At 64.2% G+C, this 20,673-nt stretch overlaps 3 protein-coding genes across 7 annotated transcripts; 2 read left to right on the forward strand and 1 right to left on the reverse strand.

Moving 5' to 3' along the window:
- The first annotated feature begins 9,289 nt into the window (after window positions 1-9,289).
- On the forward strand, window positions 9,290-13,276 carry LOC101917257 (uncharacterized). 3 transcript variants are annotated; one of them, XM_055794047.1, is made up of 8 exons: window positions 9,290-9,549; window positions 9,758-9,841; window positions 10,250-10,623; window positions 11,069-11,254; window positions 11,410-11,547; window positions 11,698-11,890; window positions 12,327-12,394; window positions 13,063-13,276. In XM_055794047.1, exons 1-8 carry the CDS (start codon window positions 9,318-9,320, stop codon window positions 13,255-13,257), a joined length of 1,470 nt encoding a protein of 489 aa, XP_055650022.1. In that variant the 5' UTR covers window positions 9,290-9,317; the 3' UTR covers window positions 13,258-13,276. The 3 variants fall into 3 exon arrangements, with proteins under 3 accessions (XP_055650022.1, XP_055650021.1, XP_055650023.1); XM_055794046.1 differs by having other exon boundaries at window positions 12,327-13,212; XM_055794048.1 differs by having other exon boundaries at window positions 10,535-10,623; window positions 12,327-13,212.
- A 452-nt stretch (window positions 13,277-13,728) lies between these two features.
- Window positions 13,729-17,153, reverse strand: AFMID (arylformamidase). 3 transcript variants are annotated; one of them, XM_027796073.2, is made up of 11 exons: window positions 16,813-17,153; window positions 16,613-16,703; window positions 16,419-16,523; window positions 16,296-16,344; window positions 16,046-16,131; window positions 15,900-15,972; window positions 15,462-15,559; window positions 15,064-15,142; window positions 14,688-14,776; window positions 14,344-14,448; window positions 13,729-14,167 (listed from the first exon to the last, which is right to left on the reverse strand). In XM_027796073.2, exons 1-10 carry the CDS (start codon window positions 17,131-17,133, stop codon window positions 14,387-14,389), a joined length of 1,053 nt encoding a protein of 350 aa, XP_027651874.2. In that variant the 5' UTR covers window positions 17,134-17,153; the 3' UTR covers window positions 13,729-14,167; window positions 14,344-14,386. The 3 variants fall into 3 exon arrangements, with proteins under 3 accessions (XP_027651874.2, XP_027651873.2, XP_055650024.1); XM_027796072.2 differs by having other exon boundaries at window positions 14,688-14,823; window positions 16,813-17,148; XM_055794049.1 differs by lacking the exons at window positions 15,462-15,559; window positions 15,900-15,972 and having other exon boundaries at window positions 14,688-14,823.
- A 93-nt stretch (window positions 17,154-17,246) lies between these two features.
- Window positions 17,247-20,433, forward strand: TK1 (thymidine kinase 1). Its single transcript, XM_005243949.3, has 7 exons — window positions 17,247-17,358; window positions 17,696-17,727; window positions 17,794-17,907; window positions 17,994-18,087; window positions 18,432-18,521; window positions 18,601-18,720; window positions 18,841-20,433. Exons 1-7 carry the CDS (start codon window positions 17,293-17,295, stop codon window positions 18,997-18,999), a joined length of 675 nt encoding a protein of 224 aa, XP_005244006.2. The 5' UTR covers window positions 17,247-17,292; the 3' UTR covers window positions 19,000-20,433.
- The last annotated feature ends 240 nt before the right edge of the window (window positions 20,434-20,673 follow it).

Raw genomic sequence — 20,673 nt, forward strand, 5'->3', positions numbered from 1 at the left:
GCTGAATCACTGCATGGGGCTGGGGGAAGCGAGCAGCTGGGAGCAGCTGGGAATGCCCAGCCACAGAGCAGCCCTGCAGGCAGCACCTGCACATGATGGGCACAGACAGGGGCTGGGCAGGGGCAGCAAGGACCCCCAACATCCCCTCCTATCCCCTCCCATGCAATGCAGCCAAGCCAGGCAGTGCCGGGGTGCAGGCAGCACAGCTGGGACAGGGTGAAGCAGACAGGGCAGACAGGTGCAGGGCCATCAGCACTCAGAAATGCACATGCAGTCAACCAGGTCGGATCTCCCATCCTGGTCCTTTCTGCCCTGCAGAGAAGGCAGGGGCCAGGGAGGCCAGGGAAGGAAGCGCTGGAGTTTGCTCTGGCCGGAATCGGGCATCCATTGATTTGCTGTTATTAAAACCAGAGCTGCTGTCGGGAACTCTGCAGCCTGGCTGCCCTCACATGCGCTTCCTGGAAAGGGCTGTCCCACATGCCCTCGCTGGTGGGGGACGGTGCCCCCCAAAGCACCTGGCCGCAGCCCTGGCCTGTGCCAGGTTTGGGTGGCAGCCGGAGCAAGGGAGGCCCCTGCAGGGACAGGAGCCAGGGAGGCAATTCCATGCCTGGCACCCACCTCCCCACTGCCCGGCAGCTCTCATCTGACCACTGCCACTGGCCCTCCTTGGCTCAGCTGGCACCGCCGGTGCTGCCTGCAGGGCTCAGGGTGGCCCTGTCACCCCACAGCAAGTGCTGGTGGCGGCAAGGGCCCAGTGGTACTTGCTGCCCCTTTGGTTTGCTTGGCTGAAGAGGGTTTACTGGATAGACCAAGTAATCGCATCCAGTGGATGATGAATCATCCCTGCCAAGAATTCTGCCCCGGGGGCTTTTCTGGAACGGTATGGAATGGCCACCATGCCCTCCCAGCCATGCAGGTCCCTTCTCCTTGCACAGCCTGCTGCCGGGGCTCCTGCTGCCAGCCCTGGCCCTGCCGCAGCAGCTGCCAAGGGGCACAGGCACCCTGGTGGGGAGGGTCCCTGCCCACAGCATTGAGAAAAGCCCTGTGAGCTGCCAGAGCTGGCAAGGGGGCCAGTACCAGCCTGGGTTTTCAGCGTGGCACAGATGCCCCGACCCACAGAGCTGTGCACCCTGGTGCCCCGCACGGCTGCCCCAGCCACAAGCAAGTCCCAGCACATGGCACACGGGGCTGTGGTCTCGCCAGTGCTGGCTGTGCTCAGCACTGTGTGACGCAGCTGCTGCTGGGCTGTCACCGGTGGTCTGGTCGGCTGCGGTTTGGAGCCCCAGCTGCAGTCGCACCCACAAACAGGTGCCAACAGAGGGGAAGTGGTGGGTCCCAGCCACAGTGGGTGCACCATCTCAGCAGCAGCATCTTCCCTCTGCCACAACCGGGCACATCCCTCCCCCATTAGCGCTGGCAGCACCCCAGGCTGTCAGGAGCAGAGTGGGGTGTGCTGGCAGAGCAGAGGCATGTGGCCATGGACAGAAGAGCAGCTCCTGGCAAGCACCCACCTGCTGTGTCCACCATCATGGTGCCATCCTGCTGGGGTGTCACTGCAGGGGGACACTGCTGACCTGGGGGGACACCACCGGCCAGGGGCCTGCCCCAGCATGTGCTGCTCTAGCCCCAGAGCCAGGCTACAGCTGGAGGGGAGGCAAGGAGGGGACTGGGGGGCCGGGACTTTCCCAGTAGCTGGCAGTGACCCCAAAGGAGCCCAGCCAGTCGGCGGGGCTGTGCCAGGGCTGGGGCTTCTCTCGGTTTCCACACGCTGCAGAAACTCTCAGAGTGAGAGCAGAGGGGTTTCTTGATAAGGGGGAAGCACACAGAGCAGGAACTGAAACATCACCTTTTAGACTGGCGGCTCTTCCCAGAGCCAGCCACCCGGCACAGCCTCCTCTCTGGGAAACTTTCCAGTAAAGGGGGCTGCCGGAGGCGGGCTGCCCCTGCCAAACACCCAGCCCGGCCTGCCAGGACCCAGCATATGCTCCAGGACTGCTCTCTCCAGCATCCCGCTGCTGCCCCTGCCCGCACAGACCCACATCCCCCCTGTAACAGCCTCCCCAGAGCCTCAGCCCCACTGATCCCTATAGCTGGGGCAGAGCTGAGCTGAGCCCCACACACCCCCTTTGCTCAAAGCCTCTGCTGCCCAGCCAGCCCGCTGCCCCCTCAGGCTCTGCCAGCTCGCCAGGGCTGGCCCTGGGGGCTGGAGTGGGGGTACACAGTGGCTGGCATACGGGAGAGGTGATGGGGTCTGATCAGACAAATCCATCGGGCAGACAAAGCCAGCAGGAACCACTGTGAGTGAAAGTGAGCCCCAGCCCAGGCTGTGGCCGCTGCAGCTGCCCTTCGGCGAGGCAGCGTGGGGGTGACAGGCTTGCCCCAAACAAACCATTTGCAGGTGAGGGAGCAAACAGCCTGGCTGCCCACGGCCCCCAGGGCCAGCCCTGGCAAGGTGAGCACACCTCTGTGGGAAAACAGAGATAACAGGTCCTACTTCCTGGCACCTCCTTTCCTGGACACAGGGCTGCTGGCAGCAAAACATGAGAGACCCCATTGCCAGGAGGTCCTTCTCGATATAAATCTCCTCGATGCCATGATCCAAGCACCCCAGCAAGGGTCCCAGCTGTGCACAGCCCTACACAGCCTGTGTCCCTGCCTGGGAAGGGGTAGCTGCTCTGGGCAGGGCAGCCCAACGCTACTTGGGGGCTGCACGACTCGCAGCCAGTGCAGCCTCCCTGTGCCAGCAGCAGCTGGGCACATCTGCTGCAGGCAGCTTCGGTGCAAAGGGCCCACATGCCAGCTTTGCCACCATGGTCCTGCTTCCCGGCAGGGGCCAGCTGCCCTGCCTTCGGTAGTCACCAGCCACAGCTGTAGCGATGATTCCCAGAGGGCTGGGTAATTTGCCTATTTGCCTGCTCTGCTTTGCATGCCTGAAGCTGCCCCAGGGCAGGGGGACACTGGGCGTGCAGCATACCCGGTGCAGGGGACACAGCCTTGGCCCCCAATCCCAAGGCAAAGCCACCCCAGCGTGCTGAGCACCCTCCAGGTCTGGGGAAAGGGAGTGGGGGCGTGGGGAAGGATCAGGACACAGCAGGACCTTGGCTGTGGAGAGCTGCTTTATTTTGCTTTACACTTTCTGCCATTCCTGGAAACAAACAGCTGGAGGGGCCACTCCGACCTGCCTGTTGTGAAGCAGCTGCAGCCCCCTCAGCCCCCACCTCTCTCCACCCTGCCACGATGCTCCATGCCCAGGATGCTGCCTGCTACTGCCTGAGGAGCTGTTTCAAGACCAGAGGGGCTCCCATGGCCCCCACTGGGCTGTGGCACTCCAAGCCCAGGAACTGCTCATCCAACTGCCCTGAGACTGGGGTGACGTTCATGCCTCCATGTTGCAGAGCAACCCCAGCCCCACAGGGTAGGATGCCCATGCTCGGCCCCTGCTCTGCTGCACGCAGTGCTGGCAAGCCTGCAGGCTGCGGTCCCGTGCACCAAAGCTGAGCAGCTCCATCCCAGCAAGCCCCATGCATTAGCACCAGGTTGATTTATAGAAATCCAATGGCTGGGGCTGCCAGTGCCTCCTGCCAAGCCTCATTAACGGCTGGCCTGGGAGCAAGGCAAACAGCTCGTGCAGCAACAAGGAAATCCTTGTTTAAGCATTTCTGGCCATGCAGGGCCCTTCACCTCATCCCTGGGGGAGGAGGGGGAGGAGGAGGAGGAGGAGGAGGAGGAGGAGGAGAAGGAGGGGGCGGAGGAGGTGCAGTCCACAAGCCCTAAGCTGGCACCACGTTGGCAGCCACAAGGAAGGAGACGTAGCAGGGTCTGCACAAGGAGGGAGCACCCAGGACAGGCTATGAGCCGGGAGGGAGCGGGAAGCCGCGGGGCATGGTGTGGGGCAGAGGGCTCCCACACTGCAGTGCTGGGGTCTGCTCTTATTGCACCACCACAGTGGCACTAGTAATTGGTGGGGACAAGGGGACACTGGAGTAGCAGCAATGGTGACTGAGGGCTGGCTCAGAAGGGCAGCACTGCTCAGCTGACAGCTTCAGGCAGCCAAAGGGCTCTGTGGCTCACTCCTGCCCCTCTGCCTCCAGCCACCAGCCAGCCCCTCTGTGCTACATGGTGCTGTGGGCAGAGCTCTGGCCGGGGGCTGTTCCAGAGGGATTCACGGCTGCAAACTGCAAACAGGGCACCAGCTTGGCTGGCCCACGGACCTGGCACCAGCGAGCTCCAGAGCAGCCTCAGCGACCTGCATCTGCCTGCCCCATGTGTGGTTCAGGATCTATTTCATCATCTAGAGAAAAGCATTTACTGCCAATAAACGGGCTAATTAATTCTCCTCAAAGACCTCTCAATTATTCATCTTGGGCCACAGAGAAAACAATTACAGCACTTACCTCAGCCCTGGCTCAGCCAGTGCAGCAGCCAGTGTGGGGCCAGGGCTGGCGGCAGGCAGGGTACAGCTGGGGACAGCCCGGTACAGCTCCCAGCACGGACCCCAGCTCCCGGTGCCCAGCCAGCCTTGGGTCTGCCACCTGGCAGGAGCAGCCCTGCGGAGCAGGCACAGCCACCGGCCCAGGGCCGTCACCGGCAGCAGTGCTCTCCCAGGCTGCCCCCAAGAGCTGCTCCCAGTACCAGGGCTCAGGAGCGAGGGGACCCCCCAGGCTCCTGCACGGCTCCTTGCTGCGGGGTGCACCCCATGGGGTGCAATGGCACCCCAATCTGCCCACACTCAGCCAAAGCCACTGTGCCCCATGCACTGAGAACACTTTGCTCCCTCCTCACCACCCACCTGCAGTGTCTCCTCTCCCCGTCCTTCTTGAGTAGCCCAGCCGTCCCCGCACCTCTGCCCAGGGACATGCACCTCCAAGCCATCGCCAGGGCCACCTGTGGGCGCCTGCTGTGAGTGGGGCTCAGGTTGCATGCTCCCCAAGCCAGCTCCAGCATCACCCAGCATGTCTGTCCTGCTCAGCCAGGCACGGGCAGGACCCCATCCCACCTGAGGACACAATCCCCTGGCTGCCCCTCTGCCCCGTGGCCCCAGGGGCCGGACCGGGCCGTGCTGGGGTGCCCCTTGGAGGGCGGCTTTTTTCCCAGAAGGTTCTCGGCTCCTTGGCCCTCCGCATGCTCCTCCAGCCCCTCGGCGGGGTTGAGTCCTGCTCCCACTGCGTCAGCTGCACCTTGGGAAGGCAGCCCGCTGCTCCGCTGACACCATGAGCTCGGGGGGTCCCCTCCCATGCAGCGGCCGGACCACACTGGGGCAGGATGGGGTGCAGCAGTTCCCCGGGGCCGTGGCCGTGGCCGTGACAGCTCTCTTCCTGCCCTGCTTGCCTGTGCACGGCGGGTCAGGCCGCTCTAGCACCGCCATCCTGCCTCCCGCCGGGCCCCCCCCAGCCCTGCCGTGAGCGGGGGCATCGCTGACCCGGGCCGGGTGGCCAGAGCCCCCTGCGCGGCTCCGCGGGGTGCCCGGCGCCGGGCTCGGAGGCACCGGCCGGGGCAGCGCAGGGGGCCCGGGGCGGCTGCAGGGCCGGGCCGGGAAGGGTTAAGGGCGGCCCGCGCCCCCCCCGGCGGCTGAGGGGCGGGCCTGTCGGGAAGCCGGGATTTCTGTGGTGGTTTTACTGGAAAAGTTGTTGCCGGCGGAGGGAGGGGTCACCCCAGCAGCCGGCAGGTTGAGGACGGGGGAACCGGCCGGTACCGCGCCTCCCACCAGCTGCCCGGGGCCGGCAGCATCCACTGGGCTGCGGGCACTCCGCCGGCCCATGCGGGGCTCGCTGCTGGCCCGGCGGGACGTGGCATTCAGCTCGTCCCCGCTGCCAGACCCCCGGTGCCCTGCCGGCCCCCCCCGGAGCAGCCCCGGGCAGCCCAGGAACCAAGGCCACCAGCTGCTGCTTGCCCTGGGCTGTGCCCACCGTGCCTGGTGGGGCACAGCTGGCCCTGGGCTGCAGTGATGGTGATGCTGCCGGTGCTGCCAACCCTCACACCGTGCTGGCAAGCCCTGCCAGCCCTCCTCCGGGCAGTGCCACCCACTGGGTCAGTGCCCACCGGCTGTGTCCTGGCAGGGCCATCAAGGGTTCCTTCTGGGCTTGGACTCACTTCGATGCTGTGTGTGGGAGCAGCCACTGGCATGTGCCCCAGGGAGCCCAGCCCAGCATGTCAGCAGCACCATTACACTGCAACGGTAGCGGACTGGGGCCGGTAGAGAGGGCAGCACCGGTGCCTCGGTGCTGCCTCCACCTCCAGCACAGCCTGGCACTGGCCATGGCACAGCACAGCACGCTGGAGGCCTGGCTTGTGCCCCTGGGCAGGCTGAGCCAGGAGCCCAGCACATCCCAGCACTTCCAGGCATTGCTCCACAATTCCCAACAGTAGGAAATCACTTGGCTCCGCAGCTCCCACCCCTCCGGGGATGACTGATGGTGGCTCCCCCCTGCCCAGATGGGAGCAGGGCCCTCTAGGCCAGCCAGCCCCAGCCCACACGGACAAGCTATGGCAGCCCACAGCACAGGCAGTGCCAGCAGCACAGCCACAGGGTCAAGGCAGCCTGGCAGGAAAACACCCCTGAGCTCATGGAGAACACTTCAGGGTCGCTGGCAGCCCTGCAGCCAGCAGCCAGCACAGGACACCCAGGGCACCACTTGCACCACCCACACTCCTGCGCCCGCAGCCCCTGCCCGGCCCAGCCAGCAGCATGCTGGCTCTGCCGGGATGGGGGAGCAGTGTCAGCCACCAGTGCAGAGGCAGCCACCTGTGCCAGGGCACAGGCAGCTCGCCCCAGCCCAGCGATGGCCGAGGGGCCACTGCCACGCTGGTGCTGCCCACCGTGCCTCCCCCCAGCCACAGCCTCTCCTGGGTGCCCGCAGAGGGGACGCGCACCCGGACTGAGCCGCAGGGCTGGGGGTCAGGCTGGCGGGGTGAGCAGGCAGGGCCGGGCAGCGGCTGCGCACAGGGCTGCCGGTGGGGCCGGGGGCAGGGGGAGCCCGTCCGGCTCCGGGAATCGCCCTGGCCGCTGCCAGGCTTGTGGCAGGGAGGGGGGAAACCCGATCTGCCGCGGCAGGGCCCGGGCGCCGCTCCCCGGCCAGGCTTCGCTGCTAATTTTAGCCCTGGGGAGGCACGGCTGGAGCATGAGCTCAGCCCACCGCAGCGGCACGTTCGGTGGGGCCGGCACGGGCAGGTGGCAGCCGTGGGAGCCGTGGCTCAGTACGGCCCTGGGCGAGCCCCCCGGCGCTGGCCAAGCCCCCACCCAGCCGCCGGCCAGGTGCTAGCACTGCCTTCCCGCTGCCCACGCGCCTGCAGCCATGGCTTGGCCAGCCCCACACGTGGCCATCAGCCCTTCCACAGGCCCCAGACCTGGCCCCACCAAGCCTCCACCATGGCCCGGGAGACCCCTGAGCCAGGTCCTAGCCTGGCCCCCCAGGGGAAAGGCGTGGGGCTGGCAATGTGGGGCTCTGCAGAGGAGGCCATGCCATGCTGCAAGGTCCTGCGAGGGATGTGGCTGCCTGCCAGTGAAGGAGCCCCCTGCATGGACTCCTGACCCTTCCCCGGGCTGGTGGGGGGGCTGCGCAGTGCAAAGCCCTGAGCCACCCCCATCAGGCCTCTGAAACAGGCCAGCACGGGCGCTGTCCCCACACCAGGCACTGCACAGCAGCTGGCCTGGCAGCTCCATAGGGCACCCCATGGCCACCCAGCCGCCCCTGCCAGGAGCAGCTGGGGAGGCCATGGCTGAGGGATGCTCCAGCTGGCTGCCCCTTCCTGAGGGAGCAGAGAGAGCAGCTCCGGAGCCTGCCCTGCCTCAGGGCAGCTGCCCCAGACATGGTGGGGTCCCCAGCCCAGGGCCCCATGGCTGCACTTCCCCACTAGCCCTTCACCTGAGGTGTAACCGGCCGGGCTGCCCAGCGCTTACTGGAAGAGGAAGCTGCTGGGAAGGCAGTGCGTGCAGCGGGGCAGCTTTGGGGAGGAGAGGCTCGGCTCAGCAGCCGGCAGAGCTCGGCTGTCCATGCTCCCAGGTCCAGGGCCAGTAACGGGAAGCGCCTGCTCTCAGTGACGGTAAATCAGATCGGGGAGATTAGAGGCCTTTTTGCCTAATCATGAGCAGCTTGAAGTTGGAGGACAAGTTCCTGGAACAAAGAGGAAATGGAGGCAGTAAATAAAGAAAAACTGTTAACATGTGGCCCTGCGTGTGAAAAACATTTCTGTAAAGGGCTGTTTATGGCTCACCCATCTGCAGGACTGACAACACAGGCTGCAGCAGGAGCTGACAATGAGGCCCTGCATGCAGGGGCACAGGCAGGGCGGCAGGCACACAGGCAGCCAGCCGGGGCAGCTGCAGGGTGGTGTCACATGGGGGGAGGGCTTGGGGGGCCGAGGCCATGTGGTGGCACGTGGTGGAGGGAGGAAGAAGACAGCAGCATAGCAGGGCCATGGTGCAGGCGGCTGGACTGAGGCTGTCAGGGTGGCTGTGTGTGTGTGGAGGCAGCAGCACAGCACATGCACCAAGTGGGCAGGGGTGGGCAGCACGGGGCCCTCGAGGGAAGGAGGGCACCAGAACACACCTGCCCCACCACTCCCCCTGCACGTGCCATGGAAGGTGCAGAGTGCTGCAGCGCTGTGTCCCCCTCCCCACCTGCAGCACGAGGGGCATGGCCCAGGCTCTCCCAGCAGATCCCTATGGCTGTGGGCCTGGTCTGCCCCGCAGAGCATCACCGGCCTCCGTCTGGTCTAGCCCAACAAGGGGCAAGGCAGGGGGTCTTACTGCTACACTGGGCATGTGCCCCCCTGCCCCTGGAGCTGGTGCAGGCACAGAGTGCCAAGAGCTACACAGCTGCCCATGGGCAACACCAGCACTGCTGCAGCACATGCCTGCCTGCAGTACAACAGGACAGCGCGTTAGCTGTTTCCAGGGTAGATGCACCCAGAAGTCTGAGCTGATTCCTAGCAGCGAGGTCACCCCGTGCTGTTCCTGCCAGCAGTGGGAGCAGCGTGGCAGGAGCCACCACTGTTGGGCATGCGGTACCATGGTTGCAGATCCTTGGCCAAGTGGGCACGGGCAGCCTCACGCTGGCGCTTCCTCCAGCAGCACGGGCAGGGTGGGCGCTCCTGGCAGAGCGAGGGGTGGTGGGGGACCTGGGGGGCCTGGGGCAGCACCCACCCGTGTGCCCCAGCACCTCCGCCGGTCCCTGTACTGTGGGTGGGGGGGCAGAGGCACGAGGTGGAGAGACGGGGAGGGTCTCAGGGGCAGCAGGAGCCGTAGCCCCGGGACCGGCGGTCGAGCCCGCCCCCCGCATACCGCGCCCGGGAGCCCTTGCGGCGGGGCGGTCCCGGGCATGCTGGCGGTGCGGGGCGCGGGCGCGGCGCTGCGGCGGGGCCGGTTGCCTGCGGCGGGGGCCGGGGCTGGGGCCGTGCAGCCGGGCTCCCCCCCTGGCCCCGCTGCCCCCCCGCCGCTCGCCGTGGACCTGCGGAGCGACACGGTGACCCGGCCCAGCGCGGGGATGCGCCGCGCCATGGCCCGCGCCGCCGTGGGCGACGATGACTACGGGGAGGACCCAGCAGTCAACGGTGGGCGGCGGGGTCGGACCTCCCCGGCAGAGATGGAGGGCCGCCCCCCCACCCCCGGTGGGGTCCCCACCTGTAGCTGCCCCCAGCCCCTCCGGGATGGGGAAGCCCAGAGCAGGGGCTGGGGGTGGCAGCCTGGGCCTGCAGGGTTCCGACCGAGTCCCCCGGCACGCCCCCCATGAAGACCCCCCCCTGCTTCTTCCCCCTGCAGAGCTGCAGCGCCTGGCCGCAGGGATCCTGGGGATGGAGGAGGCTCTTTTTGTGCCTACGGTCACGATGGCAAACCTCATTGCCGGTGAGTGCCTAGGGCTGCCAGCCCTCCTTCCCCACACCCTGGGGCGGCCAGCCCACCACCTGGGGACAGGTCTATGTCCCCATCCCATGGAGGGTGCAGGGGGCAAGAACAGCCCCGCTTCTCCCTGGGGTCCCAGGGAGCACCCCGCTTCTGCTCAGGAAGCTGCCCGGGGCAGGGGAGAGCTGTGGGCAGCAAGCCCTTTCTGACCCAGGTGCGTCTCCTTGCGCCTTCCTCAGCCCCCTCCACCTCAAATCTGAAGCAGCACGACCCCGCTCAGACCCTGGACCTGCTCCCCACTTGCTGCTGCTGCAGAGCAACCCCCTCTTGGGCCTGCTTGACCCCATTGCACACTCAGCCTCTGCTCTGCTAACCTTCACCCGGTTTGCATCCCTGCCTTCCTGTGAGCAGGGGTCTGCTGCATGCTGTGTGCTGCATGGGACCTGCCGTGTGCATGCACCAGGGAGGGCAGGCCGTGCCCCGCAGCCGCTGCGGGCAGCCCCCAGCCGACACTCCCAGCACCTCTGGGACAGAGCGGGCGCCCCGTGCCCGCAGGAGGCCGCGCTGCTGCGTGCCCAGCCTTCCTGCATCGGAGCGACCAGCGCGGGCAGCCCGTGGGCCCCTGGCTGAGCCTGCCTGGGCTCCTGCACGTGCTGCCCGCAGTGCCCCCTCCCTCACGGCCCCTCTCCCTCCCAGTGATGTGCCACTGCCAGCGCCGGGGGGGGCAGCTGCTCCTGGGCCGGGACGCCCACCTGCACCTCTACGAGCACGGCGGGGCCGCGCAGGTGGGTGCCGCGGGCGGGCGGGGGGGGCGGGCTGTGGCGGCACCGGCAGGGCGGCTTGCTGCTGCCCTCCGCTGGCTGCCGGCGCCGGGCTGGGCGCAGGGTCCCTTGCCCGGCTGCTGACGCCCCGAGCCACAGCCTGGGGCACGAGTGGGGGCTGAGCCCACCCGGTGCGAGGGATGGAGGGGATGATGGCCGGGACTTCTGTGCACAGCCACTGTCCCCCATGCACCACCGCCATGTCCACACACACTGCCACCATCTCCCCCATGCACCACTGCTGTCCCTCCATGCACCACCACTGTACCCCCATGCACCACTGCCATCCCCCCATTCACAACCACAGTCCCCTGTGCACCATCACTGTTCCCCCATGCACCACCACTGTACCCCTGTATACCACCACTGTCCGCCATCAGCTGTGCTCTCTGCCCTGCCCTATGCACAGGTTGCTGGCGTCCACTCCCAGGCACTGCCGGACCTGCCAGATGGCACCTTCGACCTGGACCAGCTGGAGCTGACCATCCGCGAGGCCCATGGCAGCCGGTACCACCTGCGTCCCGAGCTCATCTGCCTGGAGAACACGCACAGCTCGGCGGGGGGCCGGGTCCTGCCCCTCACCTACCTCCAGCAGGTAGGGCCCCCCAGCTAGCAGCTGGGCTGCCAGGTGGCAGGATGGCACCAAAGTGATGCCAACGCCTTGCTGAGGAGCTCTGAGTGTGGCTCATGTTGGCACCAGCCACCCCAGGGTGTCCCTCCCAGCCCAGCTGCTCCTCTGCTTCCCCCCAGGTCCGTGGGCTTGCTGACTGCTATGGGCTACGGGTGCACATGGACGGGGCACGGCTGATGAACGCGGCAGTGGCTCAGGACGTGGAGCCAGCTCACATCACCCAGCACTGTGACTCTGTGTCCCTGTGCTTCTCCAAGGTGTGCTCACACAGGGAGGGAGTCCCCAGGGCCCACTGGGGCCTGGCCCTCATTTGGGGACTGAGCACCCACCTTACTGGTGGGGGCACCCCTGGGCAAAAGGGGCAGCCTCCCGGAGCTGCTCCAGTCACTGCTCTGATGGCTCTGCAGGGCCTGGGTGCCCCGGCTGGTGCGGTGCTGGCTGGACGCAGGGAGTTCGTCGATGAGGCCTGGCGTGCACGGAAGCTGCTGGGTGGGGGCATGCGGCAGGCAGGCGTGCTGGCAGCCGCTGCCCGCGTTGGACTGGGGCACATGGAGGCAACACTGCGCAGAGACCACAACAACGCCCGATGCTTTGCTGAAGGTATCTTGGGGCCCCTTGGCACACCAGTGCTCACAGCCTGACACCACACTCTGCCCGGCAGCTGCTGCACAGCCAAGCCCTGCCCTGCCCAACAGCTCGGGGGTGGGGCCCAGCCTGAACTGCTGCCCCACGGCCCCTGGGCTCACAGCTCCCAGCGCTGCCGGGGTAACAGCGGTGCAGGCATCTTCCCCAAGCAGCTGTGCTGGATCTGCAGCGAGGCCAGGATGCCGCTGGGGTCCCTGCCTGGGTGGAGTGCAGGGATGATGCCATGCCTGTCCCCGCAGAGCCCACAGTGAGCCTGGGGCTGCACAGGGTGGGCCAAGGGCACCTCTTTCAGCTGGGACCTGGGGCAGGGCTTGGGCTGTGCTGCAGCCTCCTCTCCTGGGTAGCTGGGTGCTGCGCTCACAGCCTACCTACTGCCCCTGCCTCCCCTCAGGCATCCAGGAGCTGAACTCACCCCTCTGCTCCATCAACCTCAAGGCGGTGGAGACAAACATTGTGATGGTGAGCATCAGGGGGGACTGGCCGTCCCCTGCAGAGCTCTGCGAGCAGCTGCGGGCAGTAAGTGAGGAGGAGGTGGCCGAGACTGGCCAAGCTGTCAGTGTCCTGCTGTTCCCCTGGTCAGCACGCACTGTGCGTGCGGTCTGGCACCACGATGTCTCGGCCCGTGACACTGAGCTCGCAAAGAACAAGCTGGAGTTTGTGGCCAGAAAGTGCCAGGAGAAGCTGGCCCGGGGACTGTGGCCAACTTCTCCGAGCGCAGGGGGAGCCTGAGCATCCTCCCAGCCCCAGCCCCAGGGCAGCTGCCTCCCCTGGGTGCTGCAGGCAAGCTGGCAGGCTGGAGCAGCTGTCCCAGCCCTGTCCTGGCAGTCAGCAGCAAGGGGGCTGGTACCAGTCACAGCATGCTCCAGGCATGTTCCCAGCTGGCTGCAGCATAACATCCATCCCCACAAACCAGTGTGAGCCCAGCCCCGGGGAGGCTCCAGCCCACCCCTGCAGCAGGAGCATGCACCTCCCAGAACATACCCAGAGGGACAGAGGGGAGCCCACATCTCACACCACCACTTGGACCCCTCTGAGACAGCATCCCTGCCTCACTAGTCACCCAGCAAACACATCCTCAGAGCATCCTCTGGTCCTCTACAGAAGCTCTGCTTCTTAAATTCCCACAGGGAGCACCCAAAAGCAGAGCCAGACACCCCCAGCCCCAAAGGCCACCTGCTGTGCTTGGCCTATGGGCACCACATGTGCAAGGATGCAGCAGTGGGGAGACTGATCCTGAGGGATGGTCGGGGCACAAAATAAACATGTTCTGGCAGTGCTGTGGCTGTGCAGGATGTTTTCTCCTAAGCATGCTCCTCTCCTGACTGTGCAGCAGGGACATTATCACAGCCAAGCAGTCCCCATTGAGGGACAACTGCTCCCAAGGACATGGGAGCATCTCAGCCACAGGACTGGGGCCACCACATAGCAGCACTGAAGTTTGTGTGTGGCCAGGACGTCCCGGGGCATGAGCCCCACTTGGCCCAGACAGCTTGCCAGCTGCTCCTCCATCACCCTGAGCCCTTGCAGCCTCCCTGCAGCTGCAGGTGAGCTCCCCAGGCTCTCCTGCCTGCCAAGCCTGCCACGTTCTGGGTCTGGAAGCCCCCAGCATTACTCACACAAAGAGCTAGGCCGAGCTCAGTGGCACACTCCCCACTGCTGGCATGGAAGAGCCCAGCTGCAGGATGGGAGCTTGGCACTGGAAGGGGAAATTGTCTCTGCAAGCAGCCATGTCTGATGTGTACTCGCCAGCTTAGCACAGCCCCAGCTCCCTGGGAAGCAGATTACACCCAGGCAGCAGTTATTCCCATTTTATTTTGTATTGGCAATAAGCAGTTTAAAGGAAATAACTATCCCAGCTGAAACCAGGACACAGAGGGAACAAACTTCATCACCCAGTCATCCAGCCAGAGCCCTTCAGGCCTGCCAGCCCCCTGTGTCCCAGACTGGCAGAAACACCCTCACAACGGAATGCTAGCCCTGGTGATAATCACCAATACCTGGTGGCCCCTGCTCTGTGCCCCCCTGCCTGGCTGGCTGGGCTGGAGGGGGCACAGAGGGTGTCTAGAGGTAGCAGCTTCCCCATGCCGCAGAAGACCCAGCCGGCTGGAGCAAGGAGGGCAGTAGGGCAGGGTGCACGCAGGCTGCCTGTTGCTGCCATGCAGGGCTGTGGCTCACATCTTGGTTTGCTCCTGAAGTGCCATCTCAAGCTCTTGAAATCATATTCAGAATCACCTGGGATGAGGAACCGAGCCCTGTGAGTGGTGCCTGGCCACACTTCTCCACTCCTGGCGATGACAGCCAGCCCCAAAGCTGCTGCGCGGGGGAAGCTTGGCTCGGCACAGCCCTCCCAGGCTGCTGACCCCAGCTGTGCTTGGTGAGTGAAGGGAGGATGGGAGCTCTTCCCCTACCTGCGTGAGAACATAGCTGTCCTCTGACAGCTTCTCAATGATGTCAAAGTGATCCATGCCGGCGAGATCCAGCAGGGAGACAGACCAGCCGGCTGCACGCAGGGCCTGTGGACAGAGTGGTGCTGGCAGGAGGGACCCCAACCCTCGTCTGCCTCAGACAGGGCAGCAGGAATGATGGCTCAGCAAGGACTAGCGTCCTCCCCTGAGCTGCTTTCATCTTCAACAGCAGCAGAAATACTGCTCTGATACAGCACATGAGCTCGCCATCCCAGCTGAGCCAGTCTGAGCAGGCCAGCTGGAGCAGCATCCCTGTGGAGCTGGGCAGGGCAGTGCCTGCAGCTCACCTGGCCGTACTCCTGTGACTGCCTGCGAAACTCCGGCGAGTCGTGCTGGGCCACAGCCACGAGCACCTCGCAGGCCGCAGCTGCAGGCCCTGGTGGAGCAATGTACAGCATAGGGCTGTTCCTCTGGGCAACCTCCCTGGAGGAGACACCACAGTGGAAGGTGACGCAGCCTCTTACTCAGAGAGGGAGAGGGTGTCTTTGCCTGCAGAGCACCCGCGTCCTGGGTGGTGCACACCCACTGCGCAGTGCCCCACTGAGCAGGCAGGTTGTGCGGGCAGGGGCAGAGTGGGCTGCAGAGGCACTGGCCAAAGGCACGTGTGTGTGCAGCCCACCTGTGCCCTTTCCTGGACACTGTCCCCACAGCGTGCAGGCTCACCAGCTCATGTTCAGCACATCATTGACATAGGTGTGCAGGATGGGCTCCAGGTCGTACACACCGCTCACCAGCACAGCTCCTAGAGGCAGAGGTGCCAGTGGGTGAGGGGGCCTGCAGCTCAGGCTGCTCTCACAGCCCTGTGCCTGGGAACTCTCTTGGCACCCACATCCCCAGGCCTCAGCGAGCAGCTGTGGGCGCAGGACATGCATATCCCCAGGGCAGCTCGGCCAGCAGCCCAGAGTCTTGCACTGCCAGCACATGGGCTGCAGTCGGCTGGGGCAACTCCTCTCCCTCGGCTCTACAGCCCTGCAGCCCCGTACGGGCAGCAGAGACGGGCTCGTCCCAGGTGCAGACACCAGTTATCCTTCAGCTCCCGCGCCTGGACACAGCGGCGCTACCTTTGATATCCAGCACCACTCCATATTCCATCCAGTCCGTGGACAGCACCATGGCTGCCAGGTGTGCCCCTGCTGAGTGTCCGCACAGGTAAATGCCTCTGGAGAGAAGGAGCCGTGAGCCAGTACAGAGCCTGCTGCCTGGGGACACGCTGCTCTGCGCCGCACCCTAAACATGGCAGCTGGACACATCTGCCAGCCCATCAACTGACATCTCACACAGTAACAAGGGAGCTACAGGCATTGCCCGGTGCTTGGACCCAGACATTGAAGCCTTTGTCGCAGCACAGGGCTCATGTGCCCCCTGCTGTTGCCACCACAGCCATACCCACACACCAGACCTCCCAGGGAGTGAGGTGGGCAGGGAACAGTTTGCCTAGAAGGCCTGGCAGCAGCTGTAGTGGTGGGGCAGAGGGATCCTGGGAGGTGCCTGCAGCCCACCTGATGCCGGGGTACTGCTCCACCAGGAAGGCAAGGCTGCGCCGCACCTGCAGCACCATGGTGTCCATGCGGCCTGGGCAGAGGGCAGAGTCAGGAGTATGCCGGGCCAGCACAGGAAGTTGCAATGTCTGCCGGGCAACACTTACCTTTGGGGGCTATGTCATAACCCACCGCCACCACCGCCACACCCTGCGACACCAGTGGGGGGACCATGAACCCCGACTCCTCTTTACTGGGGAGGAACAGAAGCTAGCCAGGGGCTGGGGTCTCCCAGTACTGGGAGGCCTATCAGACCCAGCATGCCCAGGGCAAGTGCAGGTGTCGTGAGATGGGAGGTGGTGAAAGCGGGCAGGGGGCTCCCTCGTAGGGGATCCCCTTGCCCACAGCCCACCTCACCTCAGGCACTGCCAGTATCCGCCGTGGATGTAGACCAGGACCGGGAAGGCTGCGCAGCACAGCCCGGGGTAAGCAGGGAGGCAGGCCCCTGCCTGCCCCCACCCCCACCTGCCCAGCACCTACTTCCAGAAGGTTCCATAGGAAAATAGATGTCCAGTTTCTCCCCCTCCCCGTCGCCGTAGGGGACGTGCAGCGAGGTCTGCGCACCGTCCCGGGCCCGCTGCGTTCCTGTGGGAGGGACACGGCCCCTGAGGCACGGTCGGGGGGCCGAGCGGCAGCTCCCGGCCCCGTGCTCCCCGGGGCCGCCCGCCCCTCACCTGCCGCCGTCGCCGCCAGGTGGGCCTGGATGACGGCGTCCGTGCCCAGACGGGGGGACCAGCGGCTAGGGGAGTACTGCTCCTCCAGCGCCTGCGGGGGGCACCGGGGCTACGTCGGGGGGCGGCTCCGGTGTCGGCCGAGGCCCCCCAGCCCCGCCGCCCGGGCGGGAACCACGCCCCGCCCGCCCCGCGGCCCCTACCTCCGCCGGCATGTCCCGCCATCCCCCCATGCTGCGCCCGGGCCCGATCCCGATCGCGACCCCGACCCCGATCCCGATCCCGCCGCGGCTGCCCCGCGCTGCCCTGCTCCCATTGGCTGCTCCGGGGGCGAGGCGGAGGCGGAGCCGCCACGCCTCCATTGGCCTCCCAAAGGCCGGGGCTGAGGCGGGGCCACCTGGCTGGCTGACTGGGCGATACCTGGGGGACGTGCCGGTGAGCAGGCGGGCGCGCGGTGCACGCCGGGAAGGCAGCGCGGTCCGGTACGTGGAGGGAAATAAGAATTTTCGCGCCTGTGCCCCCATTAGCCAGCGCGGTGGCGCGGCGGCGCGAGCCCTCCTCCGATTGGACGGCGCGTGGGCGCGTGGGCGCGAGCCCTCCTCCGATTGGGCTGCGCGGCGGGCAGGCGCGCGCGGGCAGTCAGTCGGTCGGTCGGTCGGTCGGTCGGTCGGTTGGTCGGAGCGATGAACTGTCTCACGGTGCCCGGCGTCCACCCCGGCTCGCCCAGCCGCCCGCGCGGGCAGATCCAGGTACCGTGGCGGCCTCATACCGGCACCGGGCGGGCGCCCTATGGCTGCGGTGGGCGCCGAGGCACTGGCATTGAGTGGGGCGCCGGGGCTGCGATGCCTGGGCCGGTAGTGGGGCGGCGGTGTCTGGGCTGTGCGGAGTGGTTGCCGGGCGGGCTGGTGTGGGGCCGGGCTGCGGGGACGCCGAGGGGCTGCAGCGGCACCGGGTGGGGTGCTGGGGCTCCCAGAACTGGTGCTGAGCTGGGCAGGGTGATGGCCGGGCCAGTGCCCCAGGGGCCGCCCGGCCGGTGCCCCTGTCAGGCTGTGCTCTGCCCGCTGACGCCCGTGGTTCTGCCCCCAGGTGATCTTCGGACCCATGTTCTCTGGGAAGAGGTAGGCCGGGGGAGGGGGCAAGGAGGGGGCTGGGGCCCGCAGCCCACTGACTGTGGTCTCTTGCAGCACGGAGCTCATGCGGCGGGTGCGTCGGTTCCAGCTCGCTCAGCACCGATGCCTGCTGGTGAAGTACACCAAGGACACGCGCTACTGCAGCTCTGGCGTCTCTACACACGACAAGTGAGTCCGTGGGCTGGGAGGACCTACACCTGCAGGCCCAGCAGCTGGGCTGCCTGGCTCACCCTCTGGTTTTCCCTTCCCCGCAGGAACATCATGGAGGCCCTGCCAGCCTGCCTTCTCAAGGACGTGTACCAGGAGGCACTGAGCTCTGCGGTCATTGGCATTGATGAGGGCCAGTTTGTAAGTGCATGGCTAAGTCAGGTCCTGGGGGGCTCTGCAGGATGCAGTCTCTTCAGAGCACTCTGTGCAGATGAAGGTCTGAATCCTTTGCAAGAGGGTGGCAGCGGGGCAAGGAAATACCCTAGGGCAGTTTGATGCTGCTGGACTATGCCTGTATAGTCAAACCGTTCCCTTTCTTGAGTCCCTGCAGGCTGAGGACAGTGGGACTGGAGTGAGTTTCATGGATAGGCAACATGGTTCTAATTTTCTTTGTGCCCTATGCCGCTATCTGGGTGTGTGCTGCTGGATCCTGAGGGAAGCACTGCCCCTTCTTCCTCCTGACGCTGTTTCTGTACCTCTTCTAGTTCCCAGACATCGTGGAGTTCTGTGAGATGATGGCCAATGCTGGGAAAACTGTCATTGTTGCTGCTCTTGATGGGACTTTTCAGAGAAAGGTAAAACACTTATTTTTCAGTACAGCAGCTGCTTTAGGATCCTCATATCCATCCACCCACCCCTGCTGTCTTGGCACAGGCCTTTGGGAGCATCCTGAACCTGGTGCCGCTGGCAGAGAGCGTGGTGAAGCTGAACGCCGTGTGCATGGAGTGCTACAGAGAAGCCTCCTACACAAAGAGGCTGGGAGCAGAGAGGGAGGTGAGTTCCCTTGGAACAGAAAGCACTTCAGTAGCTTCACCATGTCACCCCAGCTAGTCTAGAGGGATCCCTTCAGGGGAACTGAACTCTGCAGAGTGACTCCCCCGATTTTCTTGCCAGGTTGAAGTGATTGGAGGAGCAGACAAGTACCACTCTGTCTGCCGAACCTGCTACTTCCGCAAGAGGCCTCAGCAGCCTGGGTTGGAAAACAAGGAGAACATGCCTATGGGGGTGAAGCAACTGGATATGGCGGCCTCCTGGAAGATCTTTGCTTCTTGACTGCTGGGCTCCCGCATGGGGAAACATGAGAGGAAGGAAGGTAAATGCTGTGGCTCCCAGATGCCAGATCTGGCTTCCTCTGCTTTTAGCAAAACTGTTAAGTGTCTTAGCTCTACCTGTCAAACCAAGCCACTGTTCCTCTGCACCAAGTGCCAGTAAAAAGGAGTATCAACTGGACCTGATGCCAGGGGCAGGGGAGCTGAAAGCAGGAGCATGACTGAAAGTGAGTTCCTCTCTCAGAACATGTGAGAGACAGTTGTAGTTACTGATGCTGCCATGCAAACAGGCCCTGGAAAACTGTTACAGCGAGACAGGCTGGGGGGCTTCCATCGCTGACCATTGTTCTGGTCTGTGTATGTTCAGGACTGCACCAGCGGCTGGTTCACTTGCCTGTGAATGCAACCCTTTATCTCTTGTGCGCTGTTGCTAAATTCCAGGTTTCTTAAGACAATGTACAGTAACTTAGTGTGTTAAACCCACTTCCTTTTATAACGGAGTTTGAGGAGGGAACCCATCCCTTGTCATAGAGCTGTGGCACAACTTTTCAACTGACGCACGTAGCAGCACCCTGGCCCTCAGCAGCCCCTTTGAACAATTGTGTGTGAAAATTGTCTGTTTGCTGTTACACTTACTTGTGTTAACTGTCTTGTAAATTTTTGTTGAAACAAAGAGGAGGAAAGGAAGGTTTGACTTGATGGCCTGACAGTAGGCTCTTCCTAGCTTTTGAATTTTAAAAGGGCTAGCAGTAGTCTAGTAGTAGTCTCTGCATTAAGACAGAGTCCTTTTGGAAGAACTAGACTTGACTCCAGGAAGGGCCTTGTCTCCAAAATTGGGATGTTTTTGCTCAGGTCCAAGCTTCAATGCTTAGTTACCTGTGAAGGGTTTGGAGGCTCAGGACTTAATCTGTAAAGGTTTGGGCTACTGTGTGAAGATGCAGCTACTTGGAAAAGGGTCTCTGTTGTCAGTGGATGGTTCTCAGCTCTAGTCATGTATCTTGCTCCCTCTCGAGCCTTCCAAAAATTCTCAAGGCTGATTCTTCCTGTCATAAGTTGACAGAAGGATCCTCTTCCCGCTTTGCTTGACTTGGCTTCTAGAAAGTGGTTGGATTTTTATTGTTGGGTTTTTTTCCTTCTTGCAAAAGTGCTTTTCCCTGTAAGCCAATGTCTGCAAGCTCCAAGCAGCAGCTCTTAGTTCTGGCACAGATCTCCATGTGCAGATACAGTGCTCCGTTTGCCTACACCCTCCAGCTGGGAGGAAGCACCTCCCTAGAAGGTTAAAAAAGCCATCTGAAAATTCCTGCTCCTTCCATGTTACTTGGTGTGATAACAGTTGTAGTACTCACAAGTGCTTGATTCTCAGGCCTCGGCTTTCCCCTTAGGTACAGGGAAGGCAGCGCTGTTACAGGTTTAGTTTAATAAAAACTTAATAAAATTGTCTGTGTGTGTGTTATACCCTCCAAAAACGCTTCCCTGTAGTGAACAGTGTGCAAACAGTTCAGGCTTATCGCTTGCAATGGCAGCCTGCACTGGATGGCTGGTCACAAGGGTGGTGTCAGAGCTCTCTGCCCCAACCTCGCAGACTGTGAGGAGCAGGAGGGCTGGCCTAAAAATAGCCACCGGCACGAGCGTGCTGTTTGCCATGCAGCAGTTGGCTAGGGCTGCTTTGCCACTTCCC

Source organism: Falco peregrinus, chromosome 2, assembly GCF_023634155.1.
Source record: "Falco peregrinus isolate bFalPer1 chromosome 2, bFalPer1.pri, whole genome shotgun sequence".
In the NCBI taxonomy this organism is placed as follows: Eukaryota; Metazoa; Chordata; class Aves; order Falconiformes; family Falconidae; genus Falco; species Falco peregrinus.

Bases quoted from the DNA above. Each gene is read 5' to 3' on its own strand.
- LOC101917257 (XM_055794046.1), top strand. From the start codon at position 9,318: ATGCTGGCGGTGCGGGGCGCGGGCGCGGCGCTGCGGCGGGGCCGGTTG. The intron at 10,624-11,068 runs GTGGGTGCCGCG...CCCTATGCACAG, and splicing joins AGCACGGCGGGGCCGCGCAG to GTTGCTGGCGTCCACTCCCA. The intron at 11,891-12,326 runs GTATCTTGGGGC...GCCTCCCCTCAG, and splicing joins CGCCCGATGCTTTGCTGAAG to GCATCCAGGAGCTGAACTCA.
- AFMID (XM_027796072.2), bottom strand. From the start codon at position 17,133: ATGGGGGCACAGGCGCGAAAATTCTTATTTCCCTCCACGTACCGGACC. The intron at 16,345-16,418 runs GTAGGTGCTGGG...TGTGCTGCGCAG, and splicing joins TCCTATGGAACCTTCTGGAA to CCTTCCCGGTCCTGGTCTAC. The intron at 14,824-15,063 runs GTGAGCCTGCAC...TGTCTCCTCCAG, and splicing joins GATGTGCTGAACATGAGCTG to GGAGGTTGCCCAGAGGAACA.
- TK1 (XM_005243949.3), top strand. From the start codon at position 17,293: ATGAACTGTCTCACGGTGCCCGGCGTCCACCCCGGCTCGCCCAGCCGC. The intron at 17,908-17,993 runs GTGAGTCCGTGG...CCTTCCCCGCAG, and splicing joins GGCGTCTCTACACACGACAA to GAACATCATGGAGGCCCTGC. The intron at 18,522-18,600 runs GTAAAACACTTA...GTCTTGGCACAG, and splicing joins ATGGGACTTTTCAGAGAAAG to GCCTTTGGGAGCATCCTGAA.